Source organism: Ranitomeya imitator, chromosome 2 (genome assembly GCF_032444005.1).
Source record: "Ranitomeya imitator isolate aRanImi1 chromosome 2, aRanImi1.pri, whole genome shotgun sequence".
NCBI classification, from domain to species: Eukaryota; Metazoa; Chordata; class Amphibia; order Anura; family Dendrobatidae; genus Ranitomeya; species Ranitomeya imitator.
The window spans coordinates 188455504-188478921 of record NC_091283.1 but is presented as its reverse complement, the minus strand read 5'-3'; the positions used below and the strand labels follow the sequence as shown (position 1 = coordinate 188478921).

The 23418-nt window shown below is 46.9% G+C and overlaps 1 protein-coding gene across 2 annotated transcripts in view; it reads left to right on the top strand.

Moving 5' to 3' along the window:
• The window catches only part of STXBP1 (syntaxin binding protein 1), a 66895-nt gene extending 47054 nt beyond the window's left edge, over positions 1-19841 (top strand). The window contains exons 16-20 of one of the 2 annotated variants that reach the window (XM_069748362.1): positions 293-394; positions 783-868; positions 955-1109; positions 11694-11830; positions 18542-19841. In XM_069748362.1, the coding sequence (XP_069604463.1) occupies positions 293-394; positions 783-868; positions 955-1109; positions 11694-11803 (453 nt within the window). In that variant the 3' untranslated portion in view covers positions 11804-11830; positions 18542-19841. The remainder of the gene's footprint in view (positions 1-292; positions 395-782; positions 869-954; positions 1110-11693; positions 11831-18541) is intronic. The other variant, XM_069748363.1, reaches the window with a different exon arrangement.
• The last annotated feature ends 3577 nt before the right edge of the window (positions 19842-23418 follow it).

The following is a 23418-nucleotide window of genomic DNA, read 5'->3' as shown; positions in this document are numbered from 1 at the left end:
ACACGTAGAGGATGCCCCCTTGTCCCAGTCGCAAGCCTAGGTGTAAAAAGACCATTCCACAGATCTCTGTGCCGTCCCCTCATATATTTGTACATTGTAATAAGACTTTTCTGGTTAATATTCCGGACACCTTTATTACAATAGATTAGTTTATCTGGTGTAATTAGTTGGACAATTCAGCAATGAAGAATTGGAGGCAGAGGAAAATCTGAGGAGGTATTTGGTTTGGGAAATTCTAAGTATCTTCTTGAATGACACTTTGGCAAATATTAACAACTTCTTTGATCTTTAGTCGACACTTCGTCGCAGGAGTAAACCAGACCGCAAGGAGAGGATCAGTGAGCAGACCTATCAGCTGTCCAGATGGACACCGGTTGTGAAAGACATCATGGAGGTGAGTGGACGGGCGCAGAGACGGCCATCTTCCCCATCATTTATATGGTGCCCTGAGGCTCTTGGTGTCCATGAAGGAGCTTTGATTGAAGAATGGAAATAGAAATCTCAGCTCTAACATAGTCACGATCCGTTCAATTGGTGCCATTTTCTGCTATGTGTGCAGCTCATACAAAATGATTACGCACCCCCCAATACAAGCAGGAAGCAATGCCGCGCCCGCTAGTGGGGGATAGCCGTAGCCCTAACGTGACCAGCTCACTCTATAGCTGCTGATTCCCAGTGTCGGACCTGCTGCCATCAGCAATTGCAAAATAGAAGAATTACATTATTTTTGGTTATTTTTTTTTATCCTTATTTTTCTAATTTCCAAAATGCGGCTAACCCAGGACACGATTGATGACAAGCTGGACACCAAGCATTACCCGTACATCTCCACCCGCTCCTCTGCCTCTTTTAGTACAACGGCTGTAAGGTGGGTGCCGGTCTTAGCTATGAGCAATGGAAACAATATCTCATAATGGAAGATAAAGACACAATATATGAATGTTCTCTTCGCAGTGCCCGCTATGGACACTGGCACAAGAACAAGGCCCCGGGGGAGTACCGCGCCGGCCCTCGTCTGATCATCTTCATCCTGGGAGGAGTGGGTCTCAGCGAAATGCGCTGTGCATATGAGGTATCACAGGCCAGCGGCAAGTGGGAAGTGCTCATAGGTGAGTGGAGGACATATATCATCTGCGTACACCGGGCGGTATATGGGGTCTCCCAGTGACTGTATATAAGGCTTCCTTTACTGTGTGTATGTTACTACGTATGTTTGCCTATTAATGTACACCTGGCGCTTCCCACCATGTAAGTATATGTAAGTTCTGTGTGCGTTCTTCCGCTCGTGTGTCTGCTGTGTGTCCCCTGTTTTATATGTCGTATGTGTGAGTCTGCTCTGCTTCTGTCTGGCTGCTAATAGATTACATTTCGCCCCCACTTTACCTGCAAAATACTAAACCTGTTCCCCGATAATGTAATAGAGCTGATAGTGGCCAATGCCATAAATGACTCTCCTCCAGAGGGAGCAGCTCTCCTTCCTTCCTGGCTTTTTATATACACTGCTCAAAAAATCAAGGGTTCACTAAAATCACACATCCTAGATATCACTGAATGAAATATTCCAGTTGTAAATCTTTATTCATTACATAGTGAAATGTGTTGAGAACAATAAACCATAAAAACAATCAACGTAAATCACAACTAATATCCCACGGAGGTCTGGAATTGGAATGATGCTCAAAATCAAAGTGCAAAATGAAGTTACAGGCTGATCCAACTTTAGTGTAAATGCCTCAAGACAAGTAAACGATGCTCAGTAGTGTGTGTGGCCTCCACGTGCCTGTATGATCTCCATACAATGCCTGGGCATGCTCCTGAAGAGGCGGCGGATGGTCTCCTGAGGGATCTCCTCCCAGACCTGGACTAAAGCATCCGCCAACTCCTGGACAGTCTGTGGTGCAACGTGACGTTGGTGGATGGTGTGAGACATGATGTCCCAGATTTGCTCATTCAGATTCAGGTCTGGGGAGCGGGCGGGCCAGTCCATAGCTTCAATGCCTTCATCTTGCAGGACCTGATGACACTCCAGCCACATGAGGTCTGGCATTGTCCTGCATTAGGAGGAACCCAAAGCCAACCGCACCAGCATATGGTCTCACAAGGGGTCTGAGGATCTCATCTCGGTACCTAATGGCAGTCAGGCTACCTCTGGCGAGCACATGGAGGGCTGTGCGGCCCTCCAAAGAAATGCCACCCCACACCATTACTGACCCACTGCCAAATCGGTCATGCTGAAGGATGTTGCAGGCAGCAGATCGCTCTCCAAGGCGTCTCCACACTGTAACATGTGCTCAGTGTGAACCTGCTTTCATCTGTGAAGAGCACAGGGCGCCAGTGGCGAATTTGCCAATCCTGGTGTTCTGTGGCAAATGTCAAGCGTCCTGCACGGTGTTGGGCTGTGAGCACAACCCCCATCTGTGGATTGCCGGGCACTCAGATCATCCTCATGGAGTCGGTTTAGAAACCGTTTGTGCAGACACATGGACATTTGTGGCCTGCTGGAGGTCATTTTGCAGGGCTCTGGCAGTGTTCCTCCTGTTCCTCCTTGCACGAAGGCTGAGGTAGCGGTCCTGCTGCTGGGTTGTTGCCCTCCTATGTCCCCCTCCACATCTCTTGGTGTGCTGGCCTGTCTCCTGGTAGCGCCTCCAGCCTCTGGACACTACACTGACAGACACAGCAAACCTTCTTGCCATAGCTCGTATTGATGTGCCATCCTGGATGAGCTGCACTACCTGAGCCACTTGTGTGGGTTGTAGAGTCCGTCTCATGCTATCATGAGTGTGAAAGCACAACCAACATTCAAAAGTGACCAAAACATCAGCCAGAAAGCATTGGTACTGAGATGTGGTCTGTGATCCCCACCTGCAGAACCACTCCTTTATTGAGTGTGTCTTGATAATTGCCAATAATTTCCATCTGTTGTCTATTCCATTTGCACAACAGCATGTGAAATTGATTGTTAGTCAGTGTTGCTTCCTAAGTGGACAGTTTGATTTCACAGAAGTTTGATTTACTTGGAGTTATATTCTGTTGTTTGTGTTCCCTTTATTTTTTTGAGCAGTGTATATCCTTGTTAGCAGAATTACTCTTTTTTGGGGCTCATGCAGACGTCGGACCGATCACGGACTGTCCGCAGGTCTCCCACCCTGGGAGGATGTCTAGGCTTGGGTTGGGAGACCCGTGGACAGTCCGTGCATTGTGTCCCGTGCCCGGACCATGTTTCACAGAATTCTGCATGAGCCCAGAGGAATGTGAGGATAATACGGCTGCAAGGGATATCAATACTCTACTGCGAACCCGTCAGCAACATACATGATGCCGTTTACATTCCTCATAGTACAGACCAATGATCAGTGGCTCCGGCTCAGCTGTGCTGCTCAGTGTACTCTAATGTCTTTCTAATGACCCCATAAGATGGCCATATACAGGATATCGGTCCCGACTCCCCCATACACATGGGATGCTTGGCTCGGTCTGTAAGAATGCCTTATCTCCCCTTAAAACATCTATTCTCCCCAACATAACCTGTGCACCCCATATTATACGACTTAATTCACAGGCAGGCGCGGGCTGGGCCGGGTGGCAGAAATGCATATGCCCCCCGGGCCGGTGTCTAAGCAGCTGCACAGGGCTGCTGGAGGACTGGCAGTGACTAATACATAGCGCACCTGTAGTGCGCGGTGGTGTCATCCCGCTAGCAGCCCTGACATGCAGGCTGCAGGGGTATGCGATGAGCAAGCTCCTAAGCGTCACTGCCACTGTCTCTGAGGGAGAGAGCCAGCAGCCAAGATGAAAGGTCAGCATACCGGCCTGTGTGTGCACGGAGCTTCAGCTTCTCCTGCTCTCATCTGCCATCCCGGCAGAGAAGGAGAGACGGGGGAAGTGCCGGGACAGTGCAGAGCTCTGAGCAGGAGAAACTGAAGAGCTGCACATGGACATCAGCCGCCCCTGCACCACAGAGGAGAGTGTGTGATGTGTGTATGAGGAGAGTGTGTGTGTGTGTGTGTGTATGAGGAGAGTGTGTGTATGAGGAGAGTGCGTGTGTGTGTGTATGAGGAGAGTGTGTATGTGTGTATGAGGAGAGTGTGTGTGTGTGTGTGTATGAGGAGAGTGTGTATGTGTGTATGAGGAGAGTGTGTGTATGAGGAGAGTGTGTGTGTATGAGGAGAGTGTGTGTGTGTGTGAGGAGAGTGTGTGTGTGAGCTGCGTGCGTGTGTGTGTGAGCTGCATGCGTGTGTTTGTGAGCTGCGTGCGTGTGTGTGTGTGAGCTGCATGTGTGTGAGCTGTGTGCGTGCGAACTGCGTGCGTGTGAGCTGCGTGCGCGTGAGCTGCGTGCGCGTGAGCTGCGTGTGCCTGTCATTATACAGTGGGGCCGTGCGTGTGCGTGTCATTATACAGTGGGGTTGTGCGTGTCATTATACAGTGGGGCTGTGTGTGTGTGCGTGTCATTATACAGTGGGGCTGTGCGTGTCATTATACAGTGGGGCTGTGTGGGTGTGTCATTATACAGTGGGGCTGTGCGTGTGTGTGTGAGCTGCGTGTGTGTGTGAGCTGTGTGTGTGTGAGCTGCGTGTGTGTGAGCTGTCTGTGTGTGAGCTGCGTCTGTGTGTGAGCTGTGTGTGCGTGTGAGCTGCGTGTGCGTGAGCTGCGTGTGCGTGTGAGCTGCATGTGCGTGTGAGCTGCATGTGCCCATCATTATACAGTGGGGCCGTGCGTGTGCGTGTCATTATACAGTGGGGTTGTGCGTGTGCGTGTCATTATACAGTGGGGTTGTGCGTGTGCCTGTCATTATACAGTGGGGCTGTGCGTGTGCCTGTCATTATACAGTGGGGCTGTGTGCGTGTCATTATACAGTGGGGTTGTGCGTGTGCGTGTCATTATACAGTGGGGTTGTGCGTGTGCCTGTCATTATACAGTGGGGCTGTGCGTGTGCCTGTCATTATACAGTGGGGCTGTGTGCGTGTCATTATACAGTGGGGCTGTGTGCGTGTCATTATACCGTGGGGCTGTGCGTGTGTGTGTCATTATACAGTGGGGCTGTGCGTGTGTGTCATTATACAGTGGGGCTGTGCGTGTGTGTGTGTGTCATGCAGTGGGGCTGTACATGTGTGTCATACAGTGGGGCTTTATTGGTATGTCATTATACAGTGGGGCTGTGCGTGTGTGTGAGCTGTGTGTGTGAGCTGCGTGTGTGTGTGAGCTGCGTGTGTGTGTGAGCTGCGTGTGTGTGTGAGCTGCGTGCGTGTGTGAGCTGCGTGCGTGTGTGAGCTGCGTGCGTGTGTGAGCTGCGTGCGTGTGTGAGCTGCGTGCGTTTGTGAGTCATTATACAGTGGGGCCGTGCGTGTGCCTGTCATTATACAGTGGGGCCATGCGTGTGTGTGTCATTATACAGTGGGGCCGTGCGTCTGCCTGTCATTATACAGTGGGGCTTTGCGTGTGCCTGTCATTATACAGTGGGGCTGTGTGTGTGCGTGTCATTATACAGTGGGGCTGTGTGTGTGTGTCATACAGTGGGGCTGTGTCGGTGTCATTATACAGTGGGGCTGTGTGTGTCATTATACAGTGGGGCTGTGCGTGTGTGTGTCATTATATAGTGGGGCTGTACATGTGCGTCATACAGTGGGGCTTTATAGGTATGTCATACAGTGGGGCTGTGCGTGTGTGTGAGCTGCGTGTGTGTGTGAGCTGCGTGTGTGTGTGAGCTGCGTGTGTGTGTGAGCTGCGTGTGTGTGTGAGCTGCGTGCGTGTGTGAGCTGCGTGCGTGTGTCATTATACAGTGGGGCCGTGCGTGTGCCTGTCATTATACAGTGGGGCCGTGCGTGTGCCTGTCATTATACAGTAGGGCTGTGCGTGTCATTATACAGTGGGGCTGTGTGGGTGTCATTATACAGTGGGGCTATGTGTGTCATTATACAGTGGGGCTGTGTGTGTGTGTCATTATACAGTGGGGCTGTGCGTGTGTGTCATTATACAGTGGGGCTGTGCGTGTGTGTGTCATTATACAGTGGGGCTGTGTATGTGTGTCATTATACAGTGGGGCTGTGCGTGTGTGTGTCATTATACAGTGGGGCTGTACATGTGCGTCATACAGTGGGGCTGTGTGGGTATGTCATTATACAGTGGGGCTGTGCGTGTGTGTGTGAGCTGCGTGTGTGTGTGAGCTGCGTGTGTGTGTGAGCTGCATGCGTGTGTGAGCTGCATGCGTGTGTGAGCTGCGTGCGTGTGTCATTATACAGTGGGGCCGTGTGTGTGCCTGTCATACAGTGGGGCCATGCGTGTGCCTGACATTATACAGTGGGGCTGTGCGTGTGCCTGTCATTATACAGTGGGGCTGTGCGTGTGTGTGTCATTATACAGTGGGGCTGTACGTGTGTGTCATTACACAGTGGGGTTGTGCGTGTGTGTCATTATACAGTGGGGCTGTACGTGTGTGTCATTATACAGTGGGGCTGTGCGTGTGTGTCATTATACAGTGGGGCTGTTCGTGTGTGTCATTATACAGTGGGGCTGTGCATGTGTGTGTCATTATACAGTGGGGCTGTGCATGTGTGTGTCATTATACAGTGGGGCTATGTGTGTGTGTCATACAGTGGGGCTGTGTGTGTGAGTCATTATACAGTGGGGCTGTGCGTGTGTGTGTGTCATTATACAGTGGGGCTGTGCGTGTGTGTGTCATTATACAGTGGGGCTGTGTGTGCCTGTTATTATACAGTGGGGCTGTGCATGTGCCTGTCATTATACAGTGTGGCTGTGCGTGTGTGTGTCATTATACAGTGGGGCTGAGTGTGTGTCATACAGTGGGGCTGTGTGGGTGTCATTATACAGTGGGGCTGTGTGTGTCATTATACAGTGGAGCTGTGTGTGTCATTACACAGTGGAGCTGTGCGTGTGTGTGTCATACAGTGGGGCTGTGCGTGCGTGTGTGTCATACAGTGGGGCTGTGTGTGTGTCATTATACAGTGTGGCTGTGCGTGTGTGTGTCATTATACAGTGGGGCTATGTGTGTGTGTCATACAGTGGGGCTGTGTGTGTGGGTCATTATACAGTGGGGCTGTGTGTGTGGGTCATTATACAGTGGGGCTATGTGTGTGTGTCATACAGTGGGGCTGTGTGTGTGGGTCATTATACAGTGTGGCTGTGTGTGCCTGTTATTATACAGTGGGGCTGTGCATGTGCCTGTCATTATACAGTGGGGCTGTGTGTGTGTCATTATACAGTGTGGCTGTGCGTGTGTGTGTCATTATACAGTGGGGCTGAGTGTGTGTCATACAGTGGGGCTGTGTGGGTGTCATTATACAGTGGGGCTGTGTGTGTCATTACACAGTGGAGCTGTGCGTGTGTGTGTCATACAGTGGGGCTGTGCGTGCGTGTGTGTCATACAGTGGGGCTGTGTGTGTGTCATTATACAGTGTGGCTGTGCGTGTGTCTGTCATTATACAGTGGGGCTGTGCGTGTGTGTGTGTGTGTCATTGGTGCATTCACTCTGTCATTCTTTGGACTGCAGACTTGTGCTTCTCACATTGCTGGCAGTGCTGTGGTCATTTGGCGGGTGTGTGGCTGTAAGTTTGTGATTTGCATACATGCGGTCACATGCCGACTAGACTTGCATGGCCTAATGCAACTGTATTGAACAAGGCCCAAAACAGTCTAGTCGAAATGTGGCTGGGAATATATATATCGCATGCTTGCAGTCACAAGACCACCTGTTGCCGGCACCAGAGAATCTTCATATTGCATGATATGAGGATTCACACATAGTGTCTGTAGACATGTAGCATAAGATTCGACAACCCCTTTAAGGATGAGCCACTACTCATGGGCCACTGCTGTGTGCTTGCCCCCCAGGCCAAAATTTGCCAGTCAGCCCCTGTTCACAGGTCACAGCCAATCGGCCCAAACTTTGGTCTGTGGCCGCTGAATGGGATCAGGAGAACCCCGTCCGCAACTCTTCTCAACGTCATCATTGCAGCATGACTTACATGTGCCGTCTCGCCAGGTTGGCTATTCCCGTATAGCGGCCACAGATCACTCTTATGGCCGATGGACTGTGACGTGCTCGTAGATTTGTGCGGATGCCGTCAGGTAAGAGACGGCTCTCCCGCTCAATAGCCAGTGACCATTGTCGTGGTCAATGGACTGGATTGTCCCAATCGATTTGCACCAACTCTGCCCCATACGCATCAGATGGTCGGCTGGGCATCTCTTTCCCTTTTGCCTTTTCAGATTGTTCATGAAAAGGCTGATTTTAATGATGTTAAGCATCAAGCACCTAGACCCCATGTTAATGAGATGACATGGAATACGACTCCCATTTCTGGCCATTGCTAAACAAGATTTACTTTTTTTTTTTTTTTTTACAGAAATAGCACCACTTTCATCTACAGGCTGTATCTGGAACTGCAGTTTAAAGGGGCTCTGTCACCTGAATTTGGAGGGAACAATTTTCAGCTATAGAGGCGGGGTTTTCGGGTGTTTGATTCACCCTTTCCTGACCCGCTGGCTGCATGCTGGCTGCAATATTGGATTGAAGTTCATTCTCTGTCCTCCGTAGTACATGCCTGCACAAGGCAATCTTGCCTTGCGCAGGCGTGTACTATGGAGGACAGAGAATGAACTTCAATCCAATATTGCAGCCAGCATGCAGCCAGCGGGTAAGGAAAGGGTGAATCAAACACCCGAAAACCCTGCCCCTATGGCTGAAGATTGTTCCCTCCAAATTCAGGTGGCAGAGTCCCTTTAAGCCTTAGCTGCAATACCAAGCACGGCGCAGGAGAAAAGGTGGCGCTGTATCTGGACCCCCCCCCCCCCCCAGTATATTGCAGCTTTCTCAATAGTAGATTTCCTGAACGGGCCGCACAGGGGGCGCACTGTTACCAGTCCATTCACACGGATGTGTCAGAGATACTTGTGTGCCTCTAGCTGCAGGGTGAATGGGTGGATGTTGGCGCATGTGCCCAGCTGCGTGTGTGCTGTACGGGTCTCATGCCTGCCTCCATGTTGGTCTCTTTCTTACTGAAGCTCCTGTGTGAAGTCTGTCTGTTCTTTACTTCTGGTCTCTGACTGTCTCTTTTGCCGTCTCTGACATTTTTCACGAGGTGAGAAAACGACGCCTTTTTTCCGTTGTTTTTTTCATGCAGAAAACCTGCTGTATTTTACACTTCAGGCAAAATTTATGTGATTTTATGAAAATTTGTGCCCCCTGTACTTCTAAAGACGCTTTGAACTGTGCAGGATTTTTTTTCTTCTCACTGTAAACTTCTGAAAAAAATGCATGTAAAAAAATATATATTTTTATGTGCAGAATCCCAGCGTTTCTGCACTAAAAACCATCAAAATTTTGCATCAAATCTGCGCAAAAATGCAGAAAAAAGCAGCAAAAAATCAAAGCAAGAAGCTATTGTATATTTTGGTGCATAACAATACGCATTGGTGGGATCAAGGCCTAAGTTGTTGTCTTTTTCCCTCAGTATACAGGTGCAGGGAAAAAAATATACAGCAAATGCATTACATCCATGCGAATTCGTCGTGGATTTGACTGTAGATTTGCTGTGGATATCGCCCCAATCTGCAGTGAAAATGCTCAGCATAAATTGAGAATTCCTACAGATTTACTATCATTTTCACACACTTAATCCTTGCAAATTTTTGTCTGCAATGTGTGGATGATTTGGCAAAATTTTATCTAACAAGCTGCAAATTTCCCACCTGAAAATCCATAAAGTTTTCTCCCACTATGTAAGAAGTGGAAAAGTGTCGGGTCCCTGTGGAGAGCGCCGTTTTCTCACCTCCGGAGGAGTGTCTGTCTGAAGTCTCTTATTTGACCCTTGTTTGTTCCTTTCTGTTTTGTGCAGAGTTTCGTCTTTCGCTGTCCTTTGTGCGCTTCTGTCTGTTTCAATCACGTTTCCCCCTCTGCTAATCACCATTTCTTCCACTTTTGATCATCGATCACCTTTTTGCTGCAGTTTTGTTTTTGTCTTCCATGCTTCTGACATATTATCCTACGTGTGTGCCCCCCATCTTCTTCTGCACCCCTATACTCTTAGAGTTTGCACCTTAGTGGCTTTAAGGGGTTTCCCGGTATTGGAAAATCCCTGTCCCGTCTATGGGTTTTAAAATCCAGCGCCGAGTCCCCACCGCTGTTTCCGCTGTCGGTTATTGTCTGCAGCGCTGACATGATATCGACAGTGCTGCAGACAATCAGTGAGCTCAGCAGCACTCGAGCTTCTCAGATCACTGATTGTCTGCAGCTCCAACATGATATCGACAGTGCTGTAGACAATCAGTGAGCTCAGCAGCTCTCGAGCTTCTCAGATCACTGGCTGCAGCTCCAACATGATATCGACAGTGCTGCAGACAATCAGTGAGCTCACCAGCTCTCGAGTTTCTCAGATCACTGATTGGCTGCAGCTCCGACATGATATCGACAGTGCTGCAGACAATCAGTGAGCTCAGCAGCTCTCGAGCTTCTCAGATCACTGATTTGGCTGCAGCGCTGCAATAACAGACGTCAGGACCAGGGGCTAGGGCTCAGCATTGGACCCAAGGAGGGAGAGTAAACGGGGTTTTCTGAAACCAGAACATGTCTTGGGCCACTTGCACACCTGTTTACTGTGAAGTCACAGGGTTGCTGCCTTTTCTTCATCCTATGGGGACCTGAAGCCTTAACCTTCTTTTTTGAGCTTCCCTACATGATGTAAAAAGTAATGTAACTGGTGCCAAAACTTTTGGAGGTACTGGACAGAAAATAATAGGGACGGGCCTAAAGTGTCCCTGCAGTTTCAGAATAAGCGGTTGGTGCAGATGAGGAGTAACACTGTTTCTGGCCATTACGTGACTCGTTACCTGCATTGGTTGCAGTTATTTCTAGTCTTGGTACGAATCAGTTTGCAGGACCTGGTATAATCTGTGGCCGCTGGACAGGAACCCTTAAAACCACATCTTACCTGCCAGGTTCATCTTTTAATTAGTCGGCCTGGCACAACATCATGCCGTCAGGTAAGACGCGGTTTTCAGGAGTCAAACGGCTGCCAAATCTAGTTATTCCCTCTAAAGTGGAAGCCTCAGTAGTTTCAGCTTGTGGGTTTCTCCTTTTGGGTTCCCTCCAGCTTCTCCTACATTTCCTATCTATGCAGTTTTATAGCAGCATGTGATTTGATCCATCACTGCAGACAGATTCGTAGACAGATTTGAGCAATGGAATAATGAGTGTAGGGACGAATAGGAAGTTGCAGGTCATATAAAAATTCCTGATCAATCTTCTCTTGACAGTGGGCGAGACCCGGGGGGGTCCCCATAAGCGTTAGACATCTGATGACTATTCATCTATGGGAACGGTAAAGAAGTTTGCCGGTCAAAAGGAGATAGCAGTAGCCTAGAGTTTTCTGTAACGTACCTCCATGAATTTATACTACTTTTTTGCATGGTTTCTATAGTTTTTTTTTCCTTTTGTCTTTCATTCTCAGCTTTATCTCTACATCCAGCTTCTTCTTTTACGCTTTCTCCAATATTTTTCTCTCCATTCTTTCTCCTCCGTCATCCGACCTGCAGCCGTCCCATCATTGCTCTGGACCTCTGGTCGCCCATTACTTTCTGTATTACCTTACTACTTCTTCCACAGCCCCTCTCTCCTTCCCTTCCCCCGCTCCTCCCTCTCCGTGTTAGGCCTTTGTCAGCCCCCCTCTCTTCTCTCACAGGTTCCACTCACATATTAACACCCATCAAATTCCTTCAAGACCTCAGACACCCAGACTTCCGAGACAGCAGTCGGGTGTCATTCGAGGACCCGGCTCCCATCATGGAGTGAGGTCTAACGAGCTGGGACAAAAAAAAAGTAAAGAGAGACTTTAAAACCCCCACCCCAAACACCCCACCCTTCGTGGATTTCTCTGCCCCACTCACCCTCAGCTCGGACATCACCGATTAATTTCACTTGTTTTTTTTTACAATAAGAAAATGCTTGCTGGTTTTATTTATTTTTTGTTAATTTGTGTTTGAAAATGTCATTATGGTAACTATTGAAAATGTTTCCTTCCATCCATCGCTGATCATGACACTTGGCGATTGACCTGTGCCGCCATCTTTCCATTGTGCTTGTTGGATCATGATCTCATACCGCTTGCCCCAACTCTGCTTTCAGGTCGCTGTTCCACTATGGCTTCTGTCCTCCATCATATGAACTTTCCATTTCCATAAAATCATTCATTCCTCACTATAGTATCTTTCATTGGGATCTCATAACCCCTTTTCACCAGCTGGAAGAGACCGCCATAATCAGTGGAGGGGTGGTCCCATTTCTGAGCTTTCCTTCCATTGATGTCTAAAGTAAGTACAGTTGGCCATAGACTCAAAAGCGATATTCCCATCTCCAAGATCCTATCCCAATATGTAGTAGGTGTAATAATAATAATATGAGCCAATCTCTCCAATTAGAAATGTAGTATAGTTCTTCTGATTTGCTATGTGTTTCCTCATGTGCAGACATTGCAGGACCTTAGGTATCTATGATTACGACCAATAGTTATCTAACTGTCACTATATCAGTGGTCGTAACCATGGATACCTAAGGTCCTGCACATGAGGAAAGACACAGAGAATCAGAAAAACTATTCCACATTACTAATTGGAGATATTTGCTAATATTATTATTATTTCACATACTACATATTGGAATCGGATTTTGGAGATGGGAATACTCCTTTAAGATATCTATTGGGCCAACTGACTGCCTTACACACTAGGGAGCATCGCGCATGCACATTTATTTTGAGGTTAGAGGGGAATAATCCGGTGTTTTAGACACCTCTGTCTGCAGCTTATCGCCAGTTACTGCAAAACGATCAGGCATATTGAAATCAAACATGCCCTATCCGTGTTCTCTTGACATCTGGGGGAGATTTTGTGGTCCCCATAAAAATTAGATGACTGTTTGTCCAATATATATGGGTACCTTAAAGGGTTTTACTGGTCAATTGGTAAATTCAGCAGTAAGAATAAAATCATGTATACTCACCCCGGATTGTCTTAGTGACTCCAGCGCTGCCAAGCCATGATTGGTGACCTGTTACCTGACCGCTGCAGACGCTCAGTCGGCAGCAGCAGTCTTTTCACTGGTGGTTCATGATGTCACTAATCCCGCAGGGATTCTTTTATTGTTTTAACTCCTTGACTGTCCACTGCCGAATTTACCTTAAACGTGGAGAACCCCTTTAAGGCAATGAAAATACACAATCATACCCAAAATCTAAGTGATTTACCTTCTTACCTTTAGTTCATGCCTCTTTGCCAGGAGCAAGGAAATTCATAAGATCTGTCAAATTGAGAAAATTATGTCCATCTCCATCTTACAGGGGTCGTCCACCGCTCCATTTACTTCTGTGGAATTGTCAGAACGCGAAGTCCACAAGTCCCATAAAAGTAACTGGATTGGTGGTGCACGTATGCCCTACAAGTGTCTTTGGGACCCCCCATTCTCTGGATCGTGGGAGTTTCTGCAGTCAAACCTGTGTTCGGATATGTGTACACTGAGTTTTCGGAACTGTTTTTGAGGAATTTTGCATCTTTGCTCCAAAACTCTGCAAACATTCTCGGTGTATCCACACTATAAAGGGTTCTTTGGGGGGGAGATCTTAAGGATAGGCCATCAATATATGATCAGTTCTGATCACTTGGACCTCCACAGATCAGCTAATGGGTTGACTGGTGACGGGTCCCAGCAGTCGGACCCCCGCCGTTCACACATTTATGGAAAGCATATACTCAACAATATTATTGATGACTCTCCGCCAATGTAACGTATGGTCTCCTTCCTGCCTATATCCATTACCATCCCTTCTCCATCTTTCATCCGCGATCCCTTGTTTCATCCTTTACAAACATTTTCAAGCATTTTGCTTAGCCAGCGGTTCACTTGTCAGCCCCACAACAATCTCTGTAAGTTTTAATATACAGTGGGGCGGATGCAGCACCCCCTCTCCCCCCAAAAAACAACCAAAACGCATTGCCACTGGTTGCATGAAGTCATGTTTCACCAATCAAGGCAAGGAACGCTCGCTCTTAACCTGCTATGGCAGAGAAGGGGTTAATGACCGAGTAGTCAGTACGAGACCGGTCTAACCTGCGCCTGTCGCCTGCGCGAATAAGGAGGGAAACGGACCGGCACCAAATTTTATTCTTCGGAGGATTTAATAAGGACTAATGACATCAGTGACGAGTACGCCGTCCGTCCTCGGTGAATTAGTAGCGGGACCATGACGGTCGCCGATGCGCGGTGACGGGTGCATTTTAATTGGTCCCCGTTAATGAAAGCTAGACCGAATGTCACCTTTTCTTACACAACCTGTTTGTATGCATTGATATTAATAATATATTATAATCTGGTCTAAAATATATATATAGTCGTAACCCACGAGGGAGGAATCATGGCCAAGTTTGCCGGTAAAGGTGCCATTCGCCTGGTTCGTGCTACCATCTCCTCATTTACCCAGTGACATCTGTTACATTAACCCCTTCTCTCCACGGGGAGGTGGCAGGTTTTGGGCTCACGCAAGTCACTTCTTACGTTTTTCGCTCGTTCACGGGATCTGTGCATGTCATGGATTCCACGTCAGCAAGCATTGGATTTATTGAGGGTGATGGTGGGGGTGGTGGTTGGTTTGGCACAAAAAAATGTTTTGTATTTTTTATCTTATAGGGGAGTTGGGTGGGATATCCAAAAGGACATTGCATGCTGGGAATTATGGGAAGGCTTTTAACGTTCACCTAGTTATGTGGTTTGTATATGACGCTGTCAGCCACACTTAGGACATATAAAATGCATTATCCTGGCCACAAAGGAGCAAAAAGCACAGTCAAAGTTTGGGGTGTTTTGTGAGATACCTCCTATGCAAGTTCTGATAATTTTCTGTGGACACCTGCAATTGTTTATAGGGAATGTGTCATCAAAAAACTACCCATTGTTTAAATTAAGTATTTGTGTTAAATGGATTTTTTAATCATTTTTGGTGAGGTTTTTTTTTTTTTTCCATTTCACAATCTATTAAAAATGAAAAATGTTGCAATTCTAATACTGGCCACTAGAGCTTTTTTTATACTGTTCTTTCATGTTCTTTCAGGAAACAATACATGTACATTAGCCACAATAATCAGATTGTATCTTTTGTACTGACGCATTTAATGAGCGTGTGCAAAGTCATTGTGAAGAAAGGGGGAGGAGGTCAGCCCTGAGATCACCTATTGTGACTGATAGATCCTGTGTTATGAGCTGGGTAGACCTATGTTACCAGTAATTGTAATCCTGACAGGACATATGAGACGAAAATAGCCCTAGTGGTCCGTGGAAAATTGTAAGATTATTCATTCTAATTATTAATAAACAACATTGCAAATATATTTAAAAAAAATCCATGTATCACAAAACCTGATTTAAACAATAGGTAATTCCCTTTAAGGGCTTATGGAAATGGAAAATTACAGAGCTCAGGGTCCTAAAAGGGTTGTCTCAGTTGAATATACCAGTTGGTTATGCTGTAAATGTCCAGCAGATGGGGTCCCACTTCTGGGTTCTTCATCTATATTGAGAACAGGGGCTTGGCGCACTGTGTAGATTACAGAAGTGCCTGTCCGTGTGCAGCTCATTCATTTATCTAGCAATTTTTGGATCTTTCGTAGAAACGAATAGAGAAAGAGACGCACATTCGCAACCACCTCTCTGTCATACAAAATGCACCAGAGCCCCACTTGAGAAAAATTTAACGTTTATGGCATATCCTATCAATATGCAACCCGTAAGGATTCCATAGGTTGTCCATGCACTGCTGTACAGTTCCTTCAGAGTTTAATATCACATGATATGGAACAAGCCACATCAGAAGGCATGCTGTATTAGCCCATAGCGGTCCCTCAGTACCATGTTATGGATCCATATAAAACCATCTTGCAATGCAGCTATGATCACAAGCCCTTAGAAGTAGTTTTTCCTCAGTTAATGAAAATTGAACATATGGCCGAGGAAACCATTTATTGCTGATTTGTGGTACAATGTGGTCCTAAGTGAGTCTGACACCTACTATAATACATGACCTGTGATCTTCAGTTTTGAACTATGACATCCCTTATAAATGTCTAGAGGGGGATACCAGGTTCAACTACATAGTATCGTACGTTAAAAATAAATTCCTAACTGGCACTGTGATAATACCACAGAAGGAAAAAGTGGCTGTCTAATTAATCATATAAAAAGAAAATAGATGGAGAACTACTTACAAGTTCGTATAAGAGTTGACAGAAGCCCATTTAGTTCATTATCTAAGGCTTCTTCCTCTGAAGATAATAGATCCCATGCAAATACGACACACTTGTAGGGGCAGACTTATGCCCATAATGTGCACGGTTTGGGGGTGTAACAAGCCGATCGTTACGCTTTAAAGTCCAAAACGGGGATTAACATTTGTGTCGTGGGCAGATGTGCTGCCAACAATGATTTATTTATAGGTAATTGTAATTGATTGGTGGGACCTGCACCGATCGGCAACACAACTAATTTTTATCCCTAGCGGGGCACTTTTATCACCATTATAATGAATCAGCAGGTTGGACTCCTGACTGCTGCTTCGTCTTTCGTTCTCTACTGCCACCATAGAGAATGAATGGAGCAGAGGTATGGCATGTTGGATGAGCACTGCTGCTACATTGCCGATAGGTAACGCGTACTACCGGTAGGTGTAGGTTGCAAACCACTTCTGTCAATCATCAGTGAGGAAGGCAAGGCATGCAAATCCAGTGGGCGGAGCGGTGCACCAAGCTTCTTGGTCACATCCAGGGTGCACTGAGCGTAATTAATCAAATATGCGAAACTCAATATTTCTGCAGATCGAAGGTCACAATTAGAGCACTAAAGGTTTTAAAGGGGCTATATTCCTTACAAGACATTGTGCTTAGTTTTCCATGTCGATTTGGGCTGACACATTCCCTTTAAAAATAACCTTCAAGGAAAATGGTTCATTAAAAAAAAAAATACAGATTCCAAGTTTTTGGATCAGCCCTGCTTTCTGTGATATTATCCAGTATTAAGTTGGTCGTACACTTCAGATAATTGTCGGTCGAACGTTCGATTGTCAGATAGCTCTCTCTTCTGATTCTCCCCATACACAGCTCAGCTCTCATGTGAAAGCCTTTGATAGGCTCCTCTAACAGAGGCTTATCTCCTGTGAAAGCAGCAGGATTGGCTTTGAAAGTCTAAAGCCCCCGTCACACATAGCGAGATCGCTAGCGAGATCGCTGCTGAGTCACAAGTTTTGTGACGCAACAGCGACCTCAGTAGCGATCTCGCTATGGCTACGTTCAGATTAGCGATGCGCGCCGCTGCGTCGGCGACGCAACGCACGACGCACGAAAAAACGCGTGCAAACGCACGCAAAAACGCTGCGTTTTGCGACGCGTGCGTCGTTTTTTGACGAAAATCGGACGCAAGAAAAATGCAACTTGTTGCATTTTCTTGCGTCCGACGCTAGCGTCAAAAACGACGCACGTGTCGGAAAACGCAACAAGAAAAACGCATGCGTCCCCCATGTTAAACATAGGGGCGCATGACGCGTGCGTCGCCGCTGCGTTTCCCGACGCAGCGTCGGGAAACGCTAATCTGAACGTAGCCTAAGTGTGACACGTAGCAGCGACCAGGCCCCTGCTGTGAGATCGCTGGTCGTGTCGGAATGGCCTGGACCATTTTTTGATCGTTGAGGTCCCGCTGGGTAGCACACATCGCTGTGTTTGACACCTTACCAACGACCTCGTTGACAGGACGTCCCATTGAATCATCATGAAATAGCATCGTTGTACAGGTCGCTACAGGTCGCCGCATCGCTGCTGCGTCGTTGGGGAGATCGCACTGTGTGACATCTCACCAGCGACCACATAGCGACGCAGCAACGATCCCTGACAGGTCGTATCGTTGTCGGGATCGCTTAAGCGTCGCTATGTGTGACGGGGCCTTAACAGCTTGCTCCTTTTCTCTCCCGACATCATGTGTGGAGGCCACCATACACATTAGATGGTTGGATGGTCTCAAAAAAGGCCCCCGTAGACATTAGACTAATATTAGCCAAACTCGCCCATGTCGGTCGGGTTTGGCTGGCAGTCTAATGTGTGTGTGGGGGCCCTAACATAGGATGTCCGGGGGATATAGGGATCCAGCATGTCTGATTTTGGAGTGCCAATCCTTATTTTTTCTCCAAGAGATAAGCTACCACTGAAGCAGTGGACCTCTCGGAGAAGACAGCTTTTGGCAGAGCGAGTGCTCCTCTGTATGAGTGAGCCGAGAGGAACCATTGTTCGTCCGACAGCTATCTAAAGTGTATGGGGGGAGGCTTCTTCAGGCCACCCTTAATCTAATGTGTCTGGGGGGCCTCTAGATTAGGTGGTTTCACCACTGTCCAGGATGTCATGCCCTCACTCCTAGAGGTTGCATAGTGTAACGTCAGCAGACGTCTCTCCTGCTCTATACTTACTTGTTTTTCCCTCTCTTTCTTCTCACTTTATTCTGTTGCAGGTTCCACCCATATCCTCACCCCTCAGAAACTCCTGGACACCCTGAAGAGATTGAATAAGACAGACGATGAAATCAGCAGTTAGGTTCCCCCCCCGAAACTCTCCAAACTGTCATAGCTTTCCCCCGATCTCGTCTTAACCGTTCCTGCCCACCCAAGCTGTTGAGGATCGGTCTTCTTCAGTTCTTTGCCCCACCAGCACAAAGGGAGTGTCCACCCCCAAAACACTCTTCTCAGCCCTACCCTTCTTCTATACCTAATTTTTTTGGCCTTTGAATGAGGCTTCTTAACATTAAGGCATGGATGTATTTTTGGCCATTTTGTACTTCCCCTCACCCAATCTGTCCCCCATTGTGGAGATTGTATCTGTTCGTCCTGGACTTGTAATGACACCAGTGAATTTTGACTCTTGTATTTTTGGATTTCTTGCTTAATTTTAATGGGTTACATCCGGGGTCCAGCACACTGTATGTGTACACGTGTCGCCTCCCGCGCACGCTTTGCAGCCATGACCCTTCTCGATGTGTACTGAAACATATTCCGGCATCATATATTGCTTCCATTTATGTCTTTTATGCAGTTTCCCCACAAGGCACTTTGCTTTTTTGTTTTTGCTAGACAGGCAGAGGAGCATTGCCCCCCATGTGGCAAAGCCCAACCGGTGATGCCATCTCGCTCCACTGCAGTCTAGAACATGCTGAAACCAATGCTCTTCTACTCCACCTAGCCAAAAAAAGCCCCAACTGACCCTTCCCGACCCTCGACCCCAACCCCCAATTTGTTATCTGTTCAGGAAATGTGTGTTTCTGTATTTGAGTGAGCTTGTCCTGCCCCACTACTTGGAAATGAATGCTTGCATCCTTATTGTGTGTAGCAACCTAAGTGTCCAAGTTTGGTTCCGTCCTATATATATAATATATAAAGAGATATTTATGTTTCTAGATAGAAGGGGTGAGGCTAAGGCCTGGACTGCGACTTTAACTTATTATCACTAATTTATGTATTTCATGTAAATAATATCCAGGAAGGAAACGCCCACGAGGGGCCGTGTAGGAATGTCATATTGTGAAGGGTAATACAGTCTGTGATATGAGACTCGCTCACTCCATGCTTCTGATAGAACATCCCTACAAGCTTAATTCCTCCTACGTAGATTATAGACTGACGGGTAAGAGAATGGAGAGAAACGTACGGCCGGACCCTCAGCCTCACTCCTCACTTTCCTGTAATATTTGTTCTGTGATACGGTTTGTCCTTTTTGCCTGCAACTAATAAAGAGATTTTAAAAAGCATGAAAAATAATGTCTCATCAATTACAGATAATAGATAGATAATAGATAGATATAGATGATAGATAATAGATAGATATAGATGATTGATAGATGACAGATATACGGTAGATAATAGATTGATAATCGATAGATAAATAGATGATAGATACAGTGGATACGGAAAGTATTCAGACCCCTTTAAATTTTTTGCTCTGTTTCATTGCAGCCATTTGGTAATTTCAAAAAAAGTTCATTTTTTTTTCTCATTAATGTACACTCTGCACCCCATCTTGCCTGAAAAAAACCCTGAAATGTAGAAATTTTAGCAAATTTATTAAAAAAGAAAAACTGAAATATCACATGGTCATAAGTCTTCAGCCCCTTTGCTCAGTATTGAGTAGAAGCACCTTTTGAGCTAGTACAGCCATGAGTCTTTGTGGGAATGATGCAACAAGTTTTTCACCCCTGGATTTGGGGATCCTCTGCCATTCTTTCTTGCAGATCCTCTCCAGTTCCGTCAGGTTGGATGGTGAACGTTGGTGGACAGCCATTTTCAGGTCTCTCCAGAGATGCTCAATTGGGTTTAGGTCAGGGCTCTGGCTGGGCCGGTCAAGAATGGTCAGAGTTGTTCTGAAGCCACTCCTTTGATATTTTAGCTGTGTGCTTAGGGTCATTGTCTTGTTCGAAGGTGAACCTTCAGCCAAGTCTGAGGTCCAGAGCCCTCTGGAAGAGGTTTTCATCCAGGATATCTCTGTACTTGGCCGCATTCATGTTTCCTTCAATGACAACCAGTTGTCCTGTCCCTGCAGCTGAAAAACACCCCCATAGCCTGATGGTGCCACCACCATATGTCTTGCACTGAGGAGAGGCTTCGATCCGGCCACTCTGCCATAAAGGCCTGACTGGTGGAGGGCTGCAGTGATAGTTGACTTTGTGGAACTTTCTCCCATCTCCCTACTGCATCTCTGGAGCTCAGCCACAGTGATCGCGGGGTTCTTGTTTACCTCTCTCACCAAGGCTCTTCTCCCACGATTGCTTAGTTTGGCTGGACGGCCAGGTCTAGGGAGACTTTTGGTGGTCCCAAACTTCTTCCATTTAAGGATTATGGAGGCCACATGTGCTCTTTGAAATCTCGAGTACTGCAGACATTCTGTTGTAATCTTGGCCAGATCTGTGCCTTGCCACAATTCTGTCTCTGAGCTCCTTGGTCAGTTCCTTTGACCTCATGATTCTCATTTGGTCTGACATGCACTGTGAGCTGTGAAGTCTTATGTAGACACGTGTGCACCTTTCCAAATCAAGTCCTATCAGTTTAATTAAACATAGCTGGACTCCAGTGTGCGAGTAGAACCATCTCAGGCCGGTTTCACACGTCCTGATATTTACAGTACTGGAAAAACCAGTACCGGAGATGTCCATGTGTGTACTACATGCGGTACACGAGTGGCAACGGTGTGCCACCCGTGTGCCGCATCACAACCACATGGACAGCCGCTGGGGAAGAAGCGCTACGGTAAGCGCTGTCCCCCAGCGGCTGGCGGTGAACCCGGCTCTCATCATTCTACCCTGCTCTGCTGGCGATCGGCGCAAGCAGAGGAGAATGATGTCCGAACGATGACAGTAGGTGGGAGCTTTTGGGACTCTATCCCCCATCATCTGACACCCGCTGTCGCTAATAACAATGACAGTAGGTGCGGATGATGGGGGTATTCCACAGCAGCCGCCTGCGGTATAATGAAATTAATGAATGAAAAACCCGACGTGGATTCCCCTCTATTTTGTTGAACCAACCAGGCAAAACTCACAGCTGGGGGCTGCAACCCTCAGCTGTCGGCTTCTGCAAGGTTGGTTATCAAGAATAGAGGGGTCCCCACACTGTTGTTTTTTTTAATTATTTAAATAAATGATTAAAAAACAGTGTGGGGTCCCCCCCATTTTTGACAACCAGCCGTGCTAAAGCTCACAGCTGGGGGCTGCTTTTTTCAGGCTGGTAAGGGGCCTTGGATATTGCCCCCCCAGCCTAAAAACAGCCCGCAGCTGCCTATTAGATGCGCCAATTCTGGCGCTTTGCCTGGCTCTTCCCACTTGAAGAGAAAGAGATCCTGATTCCAGCAATGTGTCACTTAGTTTACTGTGTGAAGTAGTTGTGATATAATCTCTGCTGCAGATCTATCAGAGCTCAGAATGTAGGGCCTTTATAACTCTGCCCACATCACTGATTAGCGGTTTGCTGTCAATATACAGTGTACAGCCAATCAGTGATGTGTCAGTGGTTGGACTAGGAAGTACTTAACGCCTAGTCCTGTAGTGATAATCTCCTGGTGATAAAACACTGATTTTATTAAAACCGTAAAATACAGTCCAGTGACACACCTCTGGAATACAGGACTCTTCTATTTCATCAGCTCTTCTCAGATATTACAGCAAAAGCCTGCTGGCAGATTCCCTTTAAACAGAATCTGTCAGGTGATTTGATCTGCCCACACCTTTGGCAGCATGAATCAGAGCCCAGGTATATTTTTCTATGAAATGTTTGAAATCTTGCCTGAAGAAGGAGCCACTGTGCTCTGAAAGCTTGCAAACATATTATTTTCTGGTTAGCCAATAAAGGTATCACTCCTAGAATACTTCTGTCATCATTGGGCAAAAAAGTATTCACATCGACATTTCAGAGAAATTAAATGATAAAGATCCGGTCGGTGACCATAGTTTGAATTATGACTAGTCGGGCGTTGCCCCTGGTTGGCTCATCCCAGCGCTGCTGCAGGTGATTGACAGGTTTGTCCCTATGTACACACGAGGGAGAGACCTGTCAATCACCTGCAGCAGCGCTGGAAAGAGCCGGTCAGGTTGCAATGCTGGACTACTCTGGATCTTAAGAGGATCAAGATACTTTGGCGTTTTTGTCCTGAATCATATCTTTGGTTGTTCTCTGATCGCTTTGACGTTTAACCACCGGCTGTCTTTTCAAGCGTTTTTCTATCGTTTTTGGGTCGTATCTTTTATGGGCCATGTACCAGTTGTTGTTTTTTCCCCCATTCAATAAGAAATGCCTGTAATCTGAGCTTGCTCCAGAAGAACTGCTAAAGAGGGATCTTGATAAAAAATGGCCACATTACGACTGTCTAAAAAATTAGACTATGTTCGTTAGGTCTTGAGAAGGATTTTAAAGCAGATCCGCTCCAAAATCCACCATAAAAAAAAAAATTCTCGAAGAAACACGTATAGAAAAAACTAAGAAAGAAACCACCTTCAAAAATCTTTTAATGAAGCAGATTCCACTTGCAAAACTTGTGGAATTTTTACACCTCCGAAAAAGGTCTGTAGCCTTATAGCGGTTGTCCAGGCTTGTGAATCCACACAGCGCACAGTGTGCACTGTCAGGATTCTACGACGCCTGAAGCAGGTGGGCGCATGACCACAAGTATGCGATTTGCATACTTACGCCACATGCTGACTAGACGTACACGACCTCGCTCAATTCACTTGTCACTTCTAGTCGGAATGTGGCCGGAAGTATCCACATCATATTCTGCCGCTACTGGTACCATCATCAGAGAATCCTTAACTATTCAAAATATATAAGGAATTACTCTTTAACCCTTGCG